We start from the raw sequence: 20,775 nt of genomic DNA, 5'->3' as shown, positions 1-20,775 counted from the left end.
TAGGAATTTCAGAAGCTGATCTGGTCTAAGTGGATCAGTTGGTGATCCCGCTTTTATTTTATTACAGAGGGTACTCAATACTTCATAGGATAGTGCCGGGAAAGAGGATAATAAGGTGCCAGAGCAGCTAGGCAGAGCTATATGAACTTCAGTGCTAATAGAGATGGGAAAGGATTTGTAGATATCCTCCACCTTTTTGTCAAAAATGTGTCTAAAGCCTCACACAGAGTTTGAAGTGATGGTAGTTTTACTTGCTTAGCAGGGGTTTCTGATATCATTCAGCAAGGAGAAGGTACTCTTAGCAGGCTTGCTACTGTTTTTATTTTTTTCTGCAAAAGTAGTCGGCTCGCGATTTTTGTATAGATTTGTGATAAGCCTTAATAGCTAAACGATACCGCATCTTAAGGGCGGGGTCTTAGTGGCATCTCCATGTACATTCTAGAACTTTGCAATTTTTCTCATCTGGTTAGATTCTCACTGAACCAAGGACTAGTCTGTGTTCCACAGCTAAGCATGTATTTGGTGGGAATACATTTGTCAAGGTAATGTGTGAGCCATTCGTGAAAAAACCTATTAGCTACTTCAATATCAGCAGGCAACTGAGGCATCTGAGTGAGTAGAAGATCTAGAAAATGATTGGCATCTAACTTGTGCCAAGAACGTTTCAGAATAGGCTTGGAATGGGTGTGCCATATGGCCCACTTGTAATTGGAGGCCTAGGCGCTAAGTATAGCATACTTATTAATAGTAACAAAAATATTACCTGAGTGCATGAATGCAGTAGATACAGCGAGGCATGTTCTTCCGATCATAGATGTCCGTGGTTTCAGGGTAAAAAATCTGCAAGTGATTAAAGAAAATACATCAGTTTATTAAATGTCACAATGATAGTCTCCCTTGCACTAAACATCTCGAAGGAGGCAATACGTTTTGTTATTTAAAACAGAAAATAAATAATACCTCTGCCTAGACAGTAATAATGCATTAAATGCCATATTAAAAGCATCAGTGCCAAACGGGCATCAGCTGCTGGCTGATTTCTTTTACAAAGGTAAAATAGCAAAGAATGTATCAAACAAATCTTTCTATGGACTGACCTTGCTTTTGGAAGGATTTATTAAACATGCAAATATCCGAGACCTAATATAAAGAAAAACATTAAAAAGTGATCGACTAAAGGTATTCCACGAGTTGAATAGGCCCTAAAGGGAGTTGTTTTAACATCCTGCTTTTCAAGAAGGTTTAAAACAAATGCCTTGTTCTATTCAATCTTTGTCCATAGACACTAGGGACCTGTCTATGCGTCGTATGGCTTGCTCAAATTCTGCATTACATGTTATAGAAAAAAATCACTTTGGGTCTGATGGACAAATTTAACAAACATGCTCTTCCATTTTTTTCTGACTTAGCATGGCTAGGGCTATTTTTGCATAACAAAATCTACAGCAGGAATGCAAATGCACTAAGTAACTTTGCTTCCATTTCCCCAAGGAAACAAATCCCACTGGAGAAGCCCCCCAAATTCCCTGGCCATTTCTTGTGGGTGTTCTCGTACTATCCCGGAATGGGAATATTAACCCCTACCACTAACCACAGTAAACCTCTTAACTTTTCAACATTGCAATGCATCAGAGACAAGTTGGTCAATTTGCACAAACGTATATATTTCTGCGTGTTCCTAAATTCTTAGAGTATTCACACCCTGTATCACCAACTCTACAACACTAACTTAGCCTATAAAGTATAAACCCACTTACTTGCATGCGTGATTCTGACCTATACCGTGAGTTTTAGAGATGTGGGTCTACTGTACTCTCAACATGTGCACATTTTACTGCCGCCCCGTGCGTGCACGGAAGTAAAAATCTTAATGCAAAGGCTCTTAGAATGTTTTTGCCGTGTTTTTGCCTGAACAAGGCGGTGCTCAGACTGCTGCACACCGAACTAGCAGCAGCTGACGCTATTTAAGTGGTTAATATTTCCATTTTTTTCTGCATAAGTTACCTTAGGCAGGCCGATCTCTGACATGGCATTCAGCCACTGAATCACATTATCTGTGTGCCGGAAATGGAGGCCTGTAGCCTGTAAATGAAGGAGAAAAAACAGCTCAGCAAAGATAAATGCACTGATGAGTTCAACATTTATTTTGGTGCTTTAATGTTTTGTATTTTATTATTTCCTTGTGATATGAGATATGTTGATATAATGACAGACATGCGAAATGAAAGGGTTAGTGAGAAACAATCTTAAAACAGCATGTGTGTCTTTCATAAACATGCAAGCAAAGACTGTTGCATCCTCGCACACTCGATGGGTGTGATCCCTGGAAACCACATGCACATCACCCGTGATTCACTATTTTTAAGCTACGCTTCCTCTTAAGTACAGGTGGCATTTCTTCTCCCTTCCCACGGTTCTGCGCCCTACTGAAGACTCTTACATTGTATCTCGTCTGTTCTCGGTCATAGATCTTTTTGAGGGACACTACTTTGGGGCTGAAGAAATTCCCCAGCTTAGCGAGGTACACTCCATTTCTTAGTCCTTCTTCCAGCTCTGTGGTGGGCGGTAGTTCCTCGTTGAGACACGCTTCCATCCACCTACAAAGAGAGTAAGCACACAGTTACTTACTTGATGGCACTCGAACCACAACAGAAGCAGATCTCAATCCCCTGACTCGAGGCCGCCATCTTGAGAGGCCACATTTTCCCACCTCAATAAAAAGAGAGCAGCCATTCAATCTTTCCTGCTACTATATAGCCTTTTTGCTAGAAAAACTGAGAGGCTACAAATAAATCGCGGCATATACTGCAGACTCGCGAGTTGTGACCTCAGAAGCCCATTAGCAAGTGTCAAGACGTTTTCTTATATAGGCAAACATTAAAGTTCCTTCGATTTTAGCATTTTATGCAAAAAAGAAAAATCTGACCTAGACTCAAACAAGCACCAGCATCTTGAAGTAGTTTGAGCTCACTTCCAGTAGCCATCCTCTACACAATATCTCATAGTTTCCATTTAGTATACTTTCAGAAAACCGTTGTAGAAAATATAACTGCAAAACGAAACAATAACTTTTTACATGGAATTCAAGCAACTGAGTAAAAAGGCACATTTCGGGGTCACTCGAGTTTTTCCCTGAAATAAACTGATTGCCAAAAGAATCAAAATGTAAAAATGGGTAAAAAAAAGTTAAAATACTGTGCATCTGACATGCATTAAATGACACACTCCAGTCCAGATTCTTCTCCAGCCGGAAATTTAGAGCAAATGGGATTTAGTGTTCCAATCAAGAGAACAACTTCTTGTGAGAACCAGCTGGACATGGTGGTGTTTTCCCCCATACAGGTTTCACTAGGTCCAACCGTAAGAGGGGAAAATAAAAGACAATATTTTTCGTTTTTCAGCTCTGAATAGAGAAAACAAATGGTGGTATTACCGTAATTCCCCCATTGTGAGTTACAGAACTGAGGCTGGGAGAATATATCACACTGCTGCATTGGTGGTGTTTTCAAGGTAGGGTAGTACCTTCCCGACAAGACAGACAGACTTCTGGTTTACAAGCTATATACTATATGCAAGATTAAGAAACAAACTCAGTATTTGGTCCCTACCCTACCGTGCCTCGTTCAAAATGGCTAAGAACCCATAGTATTCCAAGTAAGTAATTCAACTGAGAATATCTGGTTTTTCAGTGTTTTAGGACAGTTTGTTCCTTTTAACGGGACAGTATATGTGAAGTCACTAGTGAATGATAAATTACAAAATAATAACAATAAAGGGTATGCCACTACAACAGAAAAGAAATATGCAGCATTAACATTTCATATAAGTACTTGTTTCTTTTCCAATAGCTAGGCTGGAAACAGAGTAAGAGGTTCATAGATATGTTACTCCACATAGCTTAAGGGGCATAATGTCTGATGCAATAGGCTCTTAGTTTATTTAGATAAGATTACAACGTTTTAAGTTTAAAAACTACCATTAAAGATGGTTTTCAACTTCTTTTAGAATAAGGCAGCCGGCAATTACTCACTGTGGAGTTCACAGAGCCTCTCAAACTTCTAGGGTGCATACAGTGAGTAATATCCAGAGGAATGCGGAGCACAGAGGAATGAATTCTTTCTACCACCTCTCAAAATAAATTGAGAGCCATTAACTACGTTAATAATTAAGAGAATGCGCTTCATAATACCAGGCAAAACAACTGTAAAACATTTCCCAGATAAAGTAAGAGCAATGCAGAAGCAGGTGCAGATTGAAATTCTCACTCAGAAATTCTCTTTCCCTTTAATGGTTATGCTTTTTACAAAGTGAAACAAATTAAAATCTGCAACTGGAAGCAACACTGGACCGTTCAGTTCTGAATAGAAAATTAAAGAAGCACTGGCAAAGCAGATAGGTACGCACGGTATTGGCTACCAGTCTTTTGACTTGGTCAACACTTTTTTAGTTTTGTTATTTTTTGTCCAACTTTTTTGTTGGAGGTGTTGCAAGGCCATTACAATAACTAAAGACAAATTAACTAAAAATGTTTTTTTTGTCTCCAAGATAACACAGTAATCCCTGGCACTGATAGGAATTCCTTAGAGTGCGGATGTGCTCCTTGTGAAAGTAGAATGCCATCACTCACAGGGAAGTTAGCCTATGGCTGAATTAGCCTAAAGCAGTGGGCTAACCCGCTGCCCTACGCTGTAGTGGGCGGAATGATGCTCAAGAGACAAGCAAATGGATGAAGAAGGCTGGCTGAAAGCTGCTTTAAGTAAATATATTATATATGTAATTTTTCTAAAACCAAAAGGTCACCCAGTGAGTGGAAAGTCCCACACAAGCTGCCGGACACCTACTGCACCCAATCTTCATCAGCTTCAGCAACATTACAGTAGACAACTCCAGCATACCCATCCCACACCACCACAGAAATACCATGATAGAATCTTCACAACAGGTCTGAAACAATCTCCTCCAAACTCCAACAGAAACAGCCTCAACACAACAAAAAACTCCCATAATCCATCTCCAACTTCAACGCCTAGATCACCATTTATGTAGATAAACCTGGTTCCTCTCAAAGCCATGAGAACCAGACCGCAAGCAGGCTGGTATGGAAGGGCTCAAGCCCACCAAAGGCCATTACAAGCAACTTGATTGCAGTTAGAGGTAAAGTCAGAATGACACAGACAAGAGCCACTACAAATCTTCCCTCATACGCTACCATCAGCAAATCAAAGCCACCAAAAGCTTCACACTAACTTACCACATCGTAAGCAGCACCAACAGCACCAAGGAAATCTTTATCACAGTGAAAAACATCACCTGTCTAGCAGAAAGCTTTACCAACATTACCCAGTCTTTAGCCCTCAGCACCCAACTGTCCCCATTCTTCAGTAACAAGATCATCAGCATCACTGGAACACTCTCAGTGGTCTGGACCCCATAAGCACAGCCCTCACCCCGATCCTAACAACTCAATCATCAGAGTCAGATGCCTGGATTCACACCAGTGCACTCCCCCTCCTCAAGAAAACTTCAGCAGACCTAAAGACTCTAGACAACTACAGGTTTATCTCCCTCCTACCTTACCCATCAAAAGTAACGGAAAAGACAAACATCTAGCTACCCACCTCACTGACAACCACCACCTTGACATCACTCAATCCAATTTCAGGCCAAGTCACACTACAGAGCACGCAATCATCCCTGCAACAGACAACATTCAGTTGATCATGAACAGTGGTGATACCGCAGTTCTCATCTGACTGGATCTTTCTGCAGCCTTCAATACCGTCTCCCACCCCATCCTTATCAAACAACTACATGAAGTTGACACCAAAGTTACTGCCCTTTGCTGGAATTGCTCCTTCCTGACAGGCCACACTCGTTAAATTCTAGCACCCTTCACCTTGGATGCTATAAAACTCCCCTTTGGAGTTCCACATGGATCCTCACTGAGACCCACTATGTTCAACAGCTACATGACACCACTTGTTGGCATCCTCTGCGCCCACTAAATCAACATCATCTCCTACGTTGACGACATCCAACTCATACTCCCTCTCTGACAAGATGCGAAACACCTGGACCAATTTCTCTGCCTGCATGACCTTAGTCGGCAGATGGATGAAAACAAACTGCCTCAGGCTCAACACAAACAAGATGGAAGTAGTAATCTTTGGTTAAGACACCTTTGATCTGGGATTTTACCTGGTTGCTGCTGAAATCTGACCACACCCTTCCTGGCAACCCAAGCAAAGAATCTCAGAATAGTAACTGGCAACCAACTCACCATGACCGGTCAAGTGAACACAGTCTCAGTCTCCTGCTTCCACTCACTCAAGATGCTCAAGAAGATCTTCAAATGACTCCCCACCAACATTCGCAGTATCATCACCCAAGCCATCATCACCAGCAGGCTGAACTAGGGCAACACAGTATGCTGGAATCAATACTCAACTGACCAGTAGACTCCAGACCATGCAAAACATAGTTTCCAGGCTCACCCTCAACCTACCACCCCATACTCATCAGCTCGCACCTCAAATAGCTCCACTGGCTCCGAATCCACAAATGAGCACTCTTCAAACTCCTTACGCACAAAGCCTTAGACAACATTAGCCCCATGTATCTCAACACACTGAAGAAACTTACACAAACCTAACAGACACCTCCACTCAGCCAGATTCCTTCTCGCCCATCACCCCATATGCAAAACCAGATCCAGCAGTCATGCCTTCTACCTCACTCCGAAAGCCTGGAATGACTTGCCCCTGCGCATCAGAGCCTCCTCCTCAGTTCTTGAATTCCACAAGTAACGGAAGATCTGGCTCTTCACATAGCCCTGAACTGTGGTTCATCCCAAACAGCTTCTGCTTCAACGTCAGGATAGCCTCCCAGGTGGCTTCTGCGCTATAGAAACATACACAACAATTTGAGACCTAAAAATAGAAAAAGAGGCTCCTTCCTATGAAAATGTGACTGTTTCACAACAGCAAGGGTACCGGACACTCCTGTATAGTTGGTGACAATGAATGGAGGTGTTCTTAATCGAGGAGTATGAATAGAGATCACACCAGAACTGGAGAACAAGTAGGTTTTTCAACAATGATCATAATGTTTTTGCGTATCTTTTGAATACCAGATCATCCAGTTTTGTGATGTACTCCTGAACTCTTTACAACTCATTCCAACTTTCGCATTTTCCACACGTCACTTTTTAGTTGTTCGATATGCAACACTTTAATTTCACTCGTTTTAACATGGCGTCGGTTTTTCTCCACTCCTTAGTCCTTTTTTCATGTTGATCACCATCACCCATAAGACCCCACATTTAATTTGCGGAAGTCACACGGGTGGTACGGTTTGACTGGGCACAGCACTTTACTGGACTGAGCACTTGAACAACCGGCAATGTAAGCCATTACGATTGTCTTAGATGACGATATGGTAATAGGGCTTTTTGTGTTGTACACGTAGTTATACCCATGCTTTACTTCTCGTTCCTAGTGCCGGAATATATTGGAAGTACTGGCCGTTGATATAAGTCCTTACCTTTGATCACTATATGGCATTGACTAGGTAGGTTCTTCATTTTTAATGAGCATTTTGGCATGATGCCTGCGAACACGTGAATTTAATTCACATACCGCTACACCCTTATCTGTATCTCGTTTACTTTTAATGCTCACACTTTCGCGATGACCGGGAACACACCAACGATAGTTTAACTCTATGCACTGCTCGGTCATATTGGGTATTCTCCAGTTTATTTCTATCACATGCACTTGTGATGATATTTGTTCAAACTTTTGCGTGCACTCTAATGGACACGGGTGACCATACTTGCGGTCGTTTTTCACTTTTTTGACCTTTCTGATTTTCAGGCACTATGTCTTTCTTTTTTCTTTTGCATCCTTTTAACATCGTGGTACCCACTGAGTATTTTCATGTTTTTTTGGTACTGGAGGCGAACTTCAGTTTTATTTCTTTCCAGAGTAATTATTCCCCTGATGAAGGGTTGGGAATGGGAAAATGACAATGTCATGGTTAACTGTACAAATGAGAAGTTGTTTTGAAGAAAAACGTTAAAATTCACATGTGATGGATAACATTGTGAGTTAACACGAAGAAAATAAACAAAGAAAGCAAAAAGAAAAAATCTGACTAATTAAATATTTAATTGAACTTTTTAAAGAAGGGTCCTTGAACCCTCAAGAGTGCAACAAAGGGACGCTGGGTGAGGTTCACCCAGTGCTTTTCAAGTATTATTCAGTCTACACCCTGAAGTCAGAGGTCGATACCCTATTTGCACCAAAGCCAATTGACGACAAAAGAATCTTAAGTATATTTTTTGAAAAACAAGAGTGTGCCTCACCACTTGTATATTTGTATTTTATATTATACACCAGAGAACATTGTAAGATGTGGTTATACCTAGACATAACTAGTTACCCTAAGTGCAGACGTCAAGCAGGAGATATTCTACATATGCTACATGCATGTCCCGTTCTGAAGGCATTCTGGGAAGAAGTGTTTCGTTTAGCCTCAGCTGGTTTAGGATGCAAGCTTTAATTCACCTCCAACGGAAATTATGTCGGGATATAGAATGGAGTTCAACATTGGGATAAGAAAGCTATTGTCTATATTCGTAATTTTGGCTACTGGCCCTGGGTTTCAGTAGTCCCTCCGCGGTCCACTGAATGGTGGGCAAAAATTCAGCAATTACATGACTCTGAACTGGCTCTGGCCAGAACTAGAGGTGTCCGATCACTTAGGAGGTTCGACAGAATATGGGCACAGTTTATTTGGGTCTTGCCGATAAATGCTTAACAATTTTTTTATGTTGTGGGTTCGTTGTGCTGCAATGGATTGCACTCGTGTACACTAAGGATGTTGCATCTTTGAATGTTTGTGGTTTCTTACGTATTCATCTCTTGTCCGGCTATTGCTGACTGATAGGATCTCCGGAGCTACAACCTTCATGTTTTTGTCTCTTTCTTTTTTTCCCTTCTTGCCTTGGCACTTTTTAGGTCTTGCCTAGCGTTGCAGGGTGCATGTGCTGCTCACTCTGCGAGAGGTCAGGCTTATTCTGTTCCTTTCGTTCTCATTCCCTTCTTTTCCTCTTTATTATTTCCTTTTTATGTTTCAGTGCTTTTTTCTCCCTTTAAATTACAATGCCTTTTATTTATGACTTACAAAAAAAAACAATGTCATTTACAATGTCAATAGCTCAAAATAATGTCAGTGCGAGATCTACTGCATTGTAAATGCTTGTTTTTCTATCCCACCTGCCCATCCACGATTATATATTCTTTTTCTTCTGTATTAAGCATAAAGCTAAAAGTATCCATTGGAATTTCAATGGTGTGTGGCTGATCTGATTCATACTGACATGGTTAAAAAAATTGGAAAGGAAATGGCGGCATGTGTTGGAAAGAATTATTGCAGATATTGAATGGTATGATGGAGGGTGGTGCTGGGATGTTTTGATTTTACACTACAGGGAGAATGACTAGGTTAAAGAAAATGGAGTAGTATTGATGAGGAACATGAAAAGGAACGTATTGCTTATTAGGGAGACAAGGGCTGGTTGTTCTGTGGACAGAGTTTGTGCCACGGAGAACATGGAGAGGGACATACACATGTGTTGCTATAGATAGGATACCAAGGAAAGTGAATAGGGATATGTCATGTTTTCGTAGGGAACTTGGTTTTGGACGGATTTGCCATGAAGATATACATTTTGAGGCCAGAGAGTTGTTTGGGGGAGATGGGGTACATCTGTCCTAGATTGGTATTGAGTTCTATCTGTTGGTACTTAGAAAAGTGTTTGCCAAGACTTTGAATATTAGACCTTAAAGTCACGGGCTAGCAAGAAAGCTTAGGGGTGTGGGGGGGGGCAGAACAAAGGTGACAGGCTTCCCTTTTTCTGGGTGGCAGGAGCCTGGAAAGTTTGACAGGAGTTGGCAGAAGTTTGGTTGAAGTTGTGAGTTGGTGAACCATGTGCAAGGGATAGGCAGGTAATTCAAGGTTCAGTTTAGGACATTTGGTTACTTACAGGTTCATACTTGCAGTCATAAGATTTAGGAGTAATAGAAAGATGCAAATGCACTACATTTAAATGAATTAGCTGCAGGGTGGGTATGTGCTGGGGAACCGTAGGGGTGGGTGTGGGAACATTGGTTAGTTCACTTGATGTATAGCAAGATTTCAATTTTGAAGGCAGTTTGACAGGAAAATGTGTGATGTGCACCTGTTTCAATAAAGCAGCCTTTTTCACACAGTTAAGTGGTCAGTTTTATGTACGTTTTTATCTAGCACAAAAATGCTCGCATTGGGCAAATGCTGCGCTCTACAATTTTATAGTGTGGCCAGACAACTCAGCTTTCCATTATTTTATGGTCGTGGTACTAGCAAAGTCTGTTTTTAGAACTCTGGTATTTAGGGATAAGTGAAAAACGAATTGTTACTTTCTATGGTGCAAGCAAGTAACCCTGTCTTGACCCTGGAATCATAATTCATGCCTCTGGGGAGCATGGATGGCATACTAAGGATCTAATACATTCTTGAAACTACCTGCAGAGTGACTGATGAATAGTTAAAGGAAGTCTTCTGTCTTCTAGCTTTAAATAAGTGCTACAATAGTACATGTCCAATTTGCATTTACGATTACTGCCAACTGTAGTTTATGTAACTACGTATCACGACAACTACAGCAAACTACAGCTTACTTTTCTCCTTCAGACATTTTCAATCAAAAAACAATGCTAGTAATTAATGAGAGCAAATACACTCAGAAAATGTATGTTTTACAACCACATTGCGTTGATTTGATTTTACAAATAGTCAAAATGGAAATTAATAGCGCAGGAGAGAACTTGATATTAAAATGTGAATTTCTAGGCAAATGGACATAAGACTATTGTCATATCTGCATATGCAAAAGATTTCAAATATTAACGAAAACAATTAAGTTATGAGGATTGAACTCATACTTCACACAAGCGACTTTAACTCTACCAGCAAACCTTCATGAATGGTTCCCACGACTGGACAAACGGATCTGCCCATCTCTACTTCCATGAAGTCCCTCTGTATAAATCAATGAAGTGATGCCTAAAGGGGTGGTGGGGGGGGGGGGGGGGGAGGGTGGGGGGGTGGGGAGAGGATAGTAATGATTCTTTGCCTACCTGTAAGAGGTCTTGCAGCAGCCTATCACACTTAATCTCCTCAGATCGTGATACATACTCAGAATTATCTAGAAGTGTGAAAATGACCACATTTGAAAAGAAAATGTTAAATGGTATTTGGTATAACTGGACAAGAAACTGCAAACACACCCAGAGCAGGTCTTCAAATAAACAATTACCATTTTGTTTTGATCAAGCTACTGGAATGTGAAAAGCTCCTGACAGTACTACCTAAATATCTAAAGCTAATTACTATTTCTTAGTATTCCAGTTGAGCCAATAGACCTTTACAATGAGACCTTGTAGGAATTCAATTTTGCCGCTGCCTTTGTTCCTGTAGCGTGCCTTGCATCGTCCAATCAGGACCTGGGAGACATATTTAACTCTAGAAATTAACAACCTCGAGAAATCTTTGAGAATATTTCAATGAATTGTTCCCAAAATCTGCCTGTCGTCTTTCAATGGAGCAATCAAAGGTCACCAAGTTAAAAAGACTTGTACCGTGATGAAAGACTTGTGAGAGACATTTCCTACACCCAAATGTCCTCCTTTTTTAGGTCAAGGACCGTCGCACTGCGTAGCAGTGGGCGGAGTCCGAAGATTTTATGTTTTTAGGTTAAGGGGGCTTTAACCCGCCCCTCTCCTCCATTGTCTGGCTTCCTAAACGGAGGCCAGCCATTGGAGGAGAGGGGCATCACTCCGTTCAAGCCCCGTCTTTTTCCGATTCTGGGGCATGTTTTTTGCGTTCTTTCGCCCTGTGACGTCATCCGTCACTCAGAACGCAAAAAACACGCCCCCGATTCCGAAATTTTCGGAGCTTTGCGGCTGCCATTTTGCTGCTCGATAAAACCAGGAGAGCAGCGTCTACCGAGGACATGAGGTAACTATCCCTTGTTTGTTCTTGTTAACTAGCATGATGTCCCCCCAAAAACTCTCAGGGTATTACTCTCATTTTAGTAAAAAATAATAATAATCCATTCTCTGGTTGGGCCTTCTAAAATCTGTAGCTCAAATATTAGAAATGTTTACAATCTAAACTTTCCTCGAAAGTATAGTAGGGCTGGCTTCAAGCTGTGAGTGACAGAAAAAAATGTTTTTTTTAGTTTCGATAAAGGACGTTTCCTCCAAATGCTCGCGAATCACCCCTCAGTACACTGCCCAGCACCTGTGCACTCAGGGAAGGCCCCCAGCTTCCTGAGCACGGACACAGGCGGCAGCGCGTGTCCCTGTCCCAGAGCCGCGCGCGCAGTGCAGCCCGCCCTGCATGTTCTGCGACGGGCAGGAGGAGGGGCACCGCCGCGTGTGGGTGGCTCAGGGCTGCAGCGCACAGTGTCAGCCCCGCGGGCACCTCTCGGCGCTCCCCGGCTGCAGGCAGAGAGCATCTGTTAACAGAGCGCGAGTTGCTTGTCGTGCTCCGGCGCACCGAGGCGGGCAGCAAGGCGGGCGGGCGCCCGTCACTTCAGGGGATGCTGTGGGCGCAGCCGGGTACCTCTGTGCTGCCCGGTGGAGGAGGCGCTCTGACGGCAGGGAACCAGCGCGCGGACACAGGAGAACATGGGAGACGAGGGACTTCCGGACAAGACCACCGGGTCCACCCTACTTCGGCAACTGAGCGAGCGCTTCGGCCTGCCCCTCGACCAGGTAATGTTGCCCTAGCCATAGCAACCCCAGAGGGCACGCTAGACACAAGTAGTGACCGCTCCATAGTGCTTAGGGTGGAAAAGGGTTATTTCAGAGAGTTCCAGCAGGCGGCGTATGGGGATATATGATTTAGTGGGCGCCCTAAAGGGACCCGTCGTGGTATGCTGCCTATCCGTCAGATCAGGGCACACCGGGTCAACTACCACCCCAGAGCTCAATATAATGCAATAAATTGCTAAATATAGTGCAAAAAGATCTCTATCGCGACAGTGCAACAAGGTGCCAACCATTCCATATACCGCACTGCACTCCATTCACTAAAGTACATGTAAGCCGGTTTCTGCACTTTTCTCTAGATACATTGAAGCAACTTGTGCCTGCAGTATTGCAACGGAATTATCAAGGGTCATAGGTTACTTGTATTTAAAAAAAGACAATTAGAAAAACAATTACTATTGACATTTTTTTACTGCCTTCTACATTTTAGTACATTAGAATAAAGAGTACCAGTTTACTTTGTACTACTCTCTACTGCTTTATATCATCTGTCAACAACATTATGTTATTGCCCACTACGGTATCGTACACGTGAATGAAAAGACTTTCAGAAAGGATTAATTTTACTGATATTTCCAGGACTATGCTGCAGATATGTTTTCCTTTTCATACTCTTAATTCAAACCTTCTATTCTTGACAATGGATGAAATTGAACCAGATAAAGCAAGCCCCGCTTTATGAGAAATAAGTCATGCACGCTGTAAGGTGTGACCCTTCAGTTTGGCTCGTGCATTTTTCTCCTACTGTTAGTGACGATATCACGAGACTATGAGTTAGATTAGGGGTTCATGCATGCATGGGGGGGGGGGTGGATCTCACTTTACACTTTGCAGTTAAAGAATGAGCAGAGCCCCGATGTTACAGGCTCAAATATTTATTTAGACCCGCTCATTTCAATGGAACTATCAAGTTCAACTAGCATGCCCATGTTAGAGGAGCATCGGCAGTGCAATACCTGTCATTCCTGCAGCAGGTGCACGTGACACTGGGGCCTAACTTTACGAGGGACCTCTCTGCACCCCAATTATAGCTGTGTTTCCTTCCTCAATGGGGTAGAGGGGCCTTTTCCTTACTTTTATTAGTGGCATTGGCACCTGTGCAGATCTGCCAACATAATACTAATTTCCATCGTGTGATGTTATGGAGAAGGTGGGGATGTGGCCTTTAAGAGGTAGGGCTAGGGAGGGTGCAGGGCTGTGCCTCCCCCACCCTCCCGGGCCCTGACTCAGCTCCCTCCTTGCTTTGTCTGTGTGTGTGCGTGGCTCTGTGTGTGTGTGCATGGCTCTGTCTGTGTGTGTGCCTGGCTCTGTCTGTGTGTGTGGCACTGTCTGTGTGTGTGTGTGTGTGGCACTGTCTGTGTGTGTGTGTGCGTGGCACTGTCTGTGTGTGTGCGTGGCACTGTCTGTGTGTGTGTGCGTGGCACGGTCTGTGTGTGCGTGCGTGGCACGGTCTGTGTGTGTGTGCGTGGCACGGTCTGTGTGTGTGTGCGTGGCTCTGTCTGTGTGTGTGTGTGAATGGCTCTGTCTATGTGTGTGTGTGAATGGCTCTGTGTCCACGAATACTCTCTACTGCTCACCTATTGCCATTGTAAATGACAATACCATTTATTTATGTTTTTAAAAAAATGAAAAAAAATGTCATGAGCAATGCCAATAGCTCTACCTTTAATAATGCTGAGACCATTGCATTGTAAATGCTTGTTGAGGTTGAGCACTGTCTGGTTGCGAAAGACGCATAGAGGTCCTTGTAGCTCACCCACTGCTTACCATTAGTTAGCTTTACTGTCACTTTTATTTGTTGACTTTCCTTATTTCGGCCAGCTTATCTTGAGCCTGTCCCTCTCATGGATCATAGCCTCTTTACTATCTCTTTGATTGTTTGGCTTTTGAAAGCTTTCTCTACTCACTTTTTAGAGAACTACTTTTTTTTTTTTTTAGTTTAAGCACTCCAGTAGAGTATGTGTTTTACAGCAGTCTCCTTCGTGCGCTTTTCTCCCGCCTCCATGTTGCTCTTTCTTGCACGGATGCTTAAACTCACCCCAGTCTCAACCTGGTCTCACAACCTGCTCATCGATTACATTTCTTCAAATGAGAAAAGAAAAAGAAAAAAAAGGTTTGTGTCGTATTGTAGGCACATGCATGCATGTTGAACCCACAAAATGATGCATCATCGCACCATTTTATTTTACCTTTGTTGTACAGTAGCAGCAATGCTGTACAGCAGATCTAATAAAACACTGGCAAACCCAACAGGAGTCATAGACAAGACGTACTGGCTTTGCCAATGCATGTTTGGTATGACAGTGACTTAAAAATGACTCCTCAGTCCGTAAATCTTTTTAGTATGTAGTGAAACCTATGTCTTAATCAATGAACTGGTCCAATTAGTATTTTTGCTTATGATGGTTATCACATGTCTTAGTTCAACTGATTCAAGGAAAACGATCCATGACTCTAACTCCCACATGCATCAGGATGTCAAGTCAAGGTCCTGGATTAGAAATATGGTGTTTTGACAATAGAGCTATATCAACATCATATGACTTATGACCACCACAATTGAAGGGCCTTTGGAAGAATTCGGATTCTGGAGGTCAAGACCCTTGCAGTCATTTTCTGTCTGACGTTCTGAAAGCTTGTAACATTGTAAGCATCCATAGAAGCATTACGGCCCTCTTTGGGAGAAATGCTAAGGTGAGAATGAGGGAAATTGGAGCAATGAAGTGACACTGAGCTGATAGGCAGGAAGTGAACCCTACAAAATGGGAATAATTTACCGCCTACCCTCAATTTACTGTGTCAGGGAGGTTTCAGCTTCAGTACCCCTGCGTCACACAGCAGATTCAGGAAGAACCATTTCAATAATCACTCACCCCATTGATGGGCTCCAGCAAAAGAATTGATATGATCATGGATAGAAGCAACAGAAGAAGAATAAGGTGGCCGGCGGGGGAAATGCGGAGAGTTACACTTCAGGCCCAGTTTTGACGGACTCTTTAAATAGGGTCTTGTCCCTTTCTGATGTGTCACTAACTTCCTCTCCTAGTCCTGCCAACAGGTCATCGCTCCTCCCGTCTTTCATCATGACTGCACACAAAGATGGAAGCCTATGTTTGTGCCCAATTCCGAAAAAGGCCTAGCTAGAAACTGATGCGAATATCTCCTTTATCTCCCTACTATTTATTTATTTGTAAGTTTTATATAGCGCTAGCTAGACCCGAAGGTGTCAGAGCGCTTTACATGATTGTGAGCTAATCCGGTGAATCAGGAACACATTAAACATATGAGGCGAGACTCAATAGACAATAGTACATAAGAACAGCACAGTAACAGAAACCATTATGACAGTCCAACAGTACTACTGCTGGCAAAGGAGCAGGGGACTTGGCAAGAGAGAGAAGCACTTTCTTCTGAGTTTTCAATTGGGCTAGTCTGTAAATGTAGTTAGTCTGTAAATGTAGTTCTTTACCAAAGCCATCATTCTCAAACTTAATTCCCAATGACTTATTGTTGATCAAAAAAATCCCCCAAACTGGAAGTTGCCAATTTCAAAGTGGAACCCATGAAGGCCAAAGAAAAAAGGCGTTGATGGGAATGAGGACTACATTTCAAAAAGGCCAGGCTAATGGGAAGGTCAAAATTCACCCAGACCAAAACCAGACTTTACCTGGTGTAATGCTGGACTACGTGGAGTTAGCACCCAGCATGAGGCCAAGCATCCTCCACATGTTACATCTCCACAACTGAAGCATGAGACAGTTCCCCTATCATCATACATAGCAGTAATGAAAAGTGTGATGCCTTTTATAAGGAATTCCAGATTGCTGTATAAACTCTGTTCGGAAAAAGGAGGCAAAAGGAGAACCATCAGTGGAAGACCTAGGGGGTACCAATGATCAATCCCAACTAGGAGGGAAGAATACTAGAGGCATGTTGAGGTCCAAATCATACATCCCCCAATAAAAGATAATGTACCCTGCAAAAACATTCTCATCACCAAATGTTACAAAAGGGGAGGTTGGGGAACCCCAGGATGCCCTAAGGTGCAAAAGTCTTCTCTGGCTGAGAACGACAGTGAGCTACACCTACGCCAGCGCTCAATATATGTAAAATTTGCTAGCAGGATAAACATCCCTGGATGGGATAAAAATACTGACTGCATTGTATTAAGATGTTGGAGCAGTAATTTAACAGGCCTTACAAAATGCCAACTTCAATGCCCGCTGTCTCTACAATGACCTTATCACACTAGTTTTCAAACCTTTTTATGCCGTGCTCCCCCAGTGGGGAAAAAAGAAAATCACCATCCCTCTCAGAATTTTTTCCAATTAATATATTAAATTGGCAATGTTTACATAGGTCTAGACTTATTTAAACATTGCAGTTAAGTTATGTTACTGTTTTAAAAATGCAATCAAATACATGATAGCCAATCATACTATTACGGTCAGGCAGTCTTTACTAATGTGTAAAAGTATCCACAGAGTGAATATTTAAAGTGAGGTGGGGTTTTTGAAGAATATTTGGAGTCCCTTCCATTTTTGCACCTTCCCCCAGCGAGGGTGTAAATGACAAAACATGTTAGTGATGGCTCATTACACAGCAGATTACTGCTGCTCATTTTTTCGACTGAAAACAAAGCCCTGTTGTCAGTATAAAGCTTCTTTTGGCCAGACCCCGGTGCCCACCCCAGGATCAGTTGAGGCCCCCCTAAAGGGGTCACCCCAGTTTGAAGACCCCTGCCTCATCATATGATGATAAGCCTGCAACTTTGAAATGATATGCCCCGTAATGTGATTGTAAAAATTCCAAATGTTTTATCCTTCCCATTTCTAAATGCTTTTTTATCCCACTGCAATTTTAAGTTTTATGTGGAAAAGGTTTCCTTTCTATGAAAAGTCTTGTCACGTTCATTCTGTTTGTGAAACACTGTAAACAACTAGGTTATTGGTTTATGGTGGTGGAAGCCCCACTCTGGCAACAACCACAATCTTTGTCAGGGTGAACCACAAAAGTCACTAAATTAACCTGTGGTTAACCCTCTGGTAAGCTTGGCACAAAAGCGGTCAGGCTTAACTTAGAGGAAATTTGTAAAGTATGTATGCAGCACACAAAAGTAGTAAGGTGAAAGCACAACACAAGAAAAATCCCAAACCAATTTAGAAAAATAGTCAACTGTAGCAAACAAAATGATACCAGAAAGACAAAAAGCCAATCAGTAAAATCATAGAGATTGAGCTGTAAAGATTTTAGTGATAACCGTGAGTGCCGTTTTTGCCTCTTAGTGCTATTATCCTGTGTACTAGACCGACGGGGAAGTCACAAGTTCAGGCCAACCACAATAGAGCGTGTATCAGATAGAGGGGCAAAGTTAGTCCTCATTGAAAAAGTTAGCTTCTAAGTCGGGAGCGAGCAGATCCGTCCCCAGTGGAGGAGACTGCGAGGAGGCATCGGAGAGTCATGGAGAGTCATTGCTGTAGCAGCAATTGCTGGTTGGGCGTTTTGAACACTTGCTGCTGTAACTTTGCATTGGTGGTTGTCATAGGCTGTCGGTGTCGTAGCATGAAGTGTAGCTCTTTATTTTGACCATCGTCACTGTCCGTGTAAACAGCAGGTGTTGCTGGAATTTCATACTGGTGGTAGTCATGGGCGTCAGAGTCTTGGCACGAACTGGCCCGTTCATAAGCACGAGGAGCCCAAACGTTTACCTTTTCTATAGGAGGAATACACTCTGATGCCAGAGAAGGGTATAGGACCTGGGGGGGCACCTCTTGGGGATCAGGACTCACTCTACCAGAGGCCAGCAGAAAGGCTCAGGTAGGTCCAGTTGCAGCAGGTCATTTGGGAATTGATGGGAAGCCTCTGTCCCTTGTTGTGACCCTGTAGATCACACACGTGGTCATCCAATTGACCCTTCAATTCACTCATAGGAGCCGGGGATGGAGGAACGCAGTTCCAACTTTCCTTCTCAGACAACAAAGCAATCCTTCAAGCAGCAGAGCAGTTCCTTGAAAGCAGGGTAGTCCTTCTTCTGTAACTTCCACAGGCCCAGAAGTGTTCTGATGAGTGGCTCTGGAAGTCCAATATTTATACCTGGTGCCTGCCTTTGTGCTGGGAGATTCCCTGTTCTACACCACCTCTGATTTTGGGAAAGTTCATCCTCTTCCCCTGTCAAGGCTCCACGCTGTCTGGGAGTGACGACAGGCAGGGCAGGTATCAGGTTCCTGTGTGTGCAAGAGGCAAAGCTCTTTGAAGTGTTGGGGCCGCGCACAGCCCCTCCCCAGTCATCCTGCCAGGATGGCCCATCCTGTCCAAACTAAGCCCCTTTGTGTTACTGCCTGGAAGCAATACACAGACCACAACAGCAGAGTCATTCACAGTCATGTGACCCAGAACACTGGTATAAGGCCCAAATAGTTGTAACAAGAAAATTCCAAGCTACTAGAAATTCTAACTTGTAACTTAAAATCTGACTTCACCATTAAATTACAATACATTCAAGTGCATACAACATATCTCTAGCTGCTCCCAGTCTATAGTTACCACTGAATAAATGTAATAAGGTAATATATATATGCTCTGGGCGAGGCGCATCCCCGCACTTGCCCCCGCGGATCAAATGCCTGCTAGCGGAGGTGGTGCAGTTGGGGGACCCAAGGAGCCTCGATATTTCAACAGGCACTGCAGGACATTGGTGATGGGTTACACGACTGCCCGCTGCTTGCGCCAACACTCGGCGGCCCTTTCCCGGCAAACCAATGCATGCTGGGAATTGCAGTCCAGTGACCATCTAGGAACGGCTGCAGGTGACACAGATCACCACATTGGGCGGAGCAAACCACAGTTGCTTAAGTGGGGCTGGACTATGGACTCCGTGGCAACTTACTCACCTCCTGTTTATTCCTGGGCGCTGACGAGGCTACACAGCCGAAATGCTGCATCCGCCCCTTTGTGCCTTAATTTGAGAATAAAAGACTCCAAAGTGCTCCCCTGTCGTGGCCTTCGCCTTTCTTGTTGAGGGGATCTCTGTTGCATTTTACCACGCCAGCCAGCGGCGTGCTACGGAGGCCCCTGCACATAAGTGGCCTGGTCATCACTGGCTTGTCTTTGCATCGGCGAAGTATTCTTCAATTCCGAGCTATCGGAAAGGACCAGGTCCACCTTCGACTGCGGTTGGAATGGAAGCGGTGTCAGAGTCACTGCACTCTGCTCTGGGCGAGGCGAGGCGCATCCCTGCACTTGCCCCCGCGGGTCAAATGCCTGCTAGCGGAGGTGGTGCAGTTGGGGGACCCAAGGAGCCTCGATATTTCAACAGGCACTGCAGGACATTGGTGATGGGTTACACGACTCCCCGCTGCTTGCGCCAACACTCGGCAGCCCTTTTCCGGCAAACCAATGCATGCTGGGAATTGCAGTCCAGTGACCATCTAGGAACGGCTGAATGTGACACAGATCACCACATTGGGCGGAGCAAACCACAGTTGCTTAAGTGGGGCTGGACTATGGACTCCGTGGCAACTTACTCACCTCCTGTTTATTCCTGGGCGCTGACGAGGCTACACAGCCGAAATGCTGCACCCGCCCCTTTGTGCCTTAATTTGAGAATAAAAGACTCCAAAGTGCTCCCCTGTTGTGGCCTCCGCCTTTCTTGTTGAGGGGATCTCTGTTGCATTTTACCACGCCAGCCAGCGGCGTGCTACGGAGGCCCCTGCACATAAGTGGCCTGGTCATCACTGGCTTGTCTTTGCATCGGCGAAGTATTCTTCAATTCCGAGCTATCGGAAAGGACCAGGTCCACCTTCGACTGCGGGTGGAATGGAAGCGGTGTCAGAGTCACTGCACTCTGCTCTGGGCGAGGCGCATCCCCGCACTTGCCCTCGCGGATCAAATGCCTGCT

General features: G+C 43.7%; 1 protein-coding gene across 1 annotated transcript in view; it reads right to left on the bottom strand.

Moving 5' to 3' along the window:
- Window positions 1-20,775, bottom strand: part of IQGAP1 (IQ motif containing GTPase activating protein 1) — a 488,190-nt gene that overhangs the window by 336,728 nt on the left and 130,687 nt on the right. The window contains exons 3-5 of the mRNA XM_078683320.1: window positions 2,441-2,597; window positions 2,005-2,082; window positions 764-840 (exon numbers count right to left, since the gene is read on the bottom strand). Coding sequence (XP_078539446.1) covers window positions 764-840; window positions 2,005-2,082; window positions 2,441-2,597 — 312 coding nt within the window. The remainder of the gene's footprint in view (window positions 1-763; window positions 841-2,004; window positions 2,083-2,440; window positions 2,598-20,775) is intronic.

The sequence above is a fragment of the Lissotriton helveticus genome, chromosome 3_1 (assembly GCF_964261635.1).
Source record: "Lissotriton helveticus chromosome 3_1, aLisHel1.1, whole genome shotgun sequence".
Taxonomy (NCBI): Eukaryota; Metazoa; Chordata; class Amphibia; order Caudata; family Salamandridae; genus Lissotriton; species Lissotriton helveticus.
Note: the sequence above shows the minus strand (reverse complement) of the source record. Positions and strands in the feature narration are given on the sequence as shown.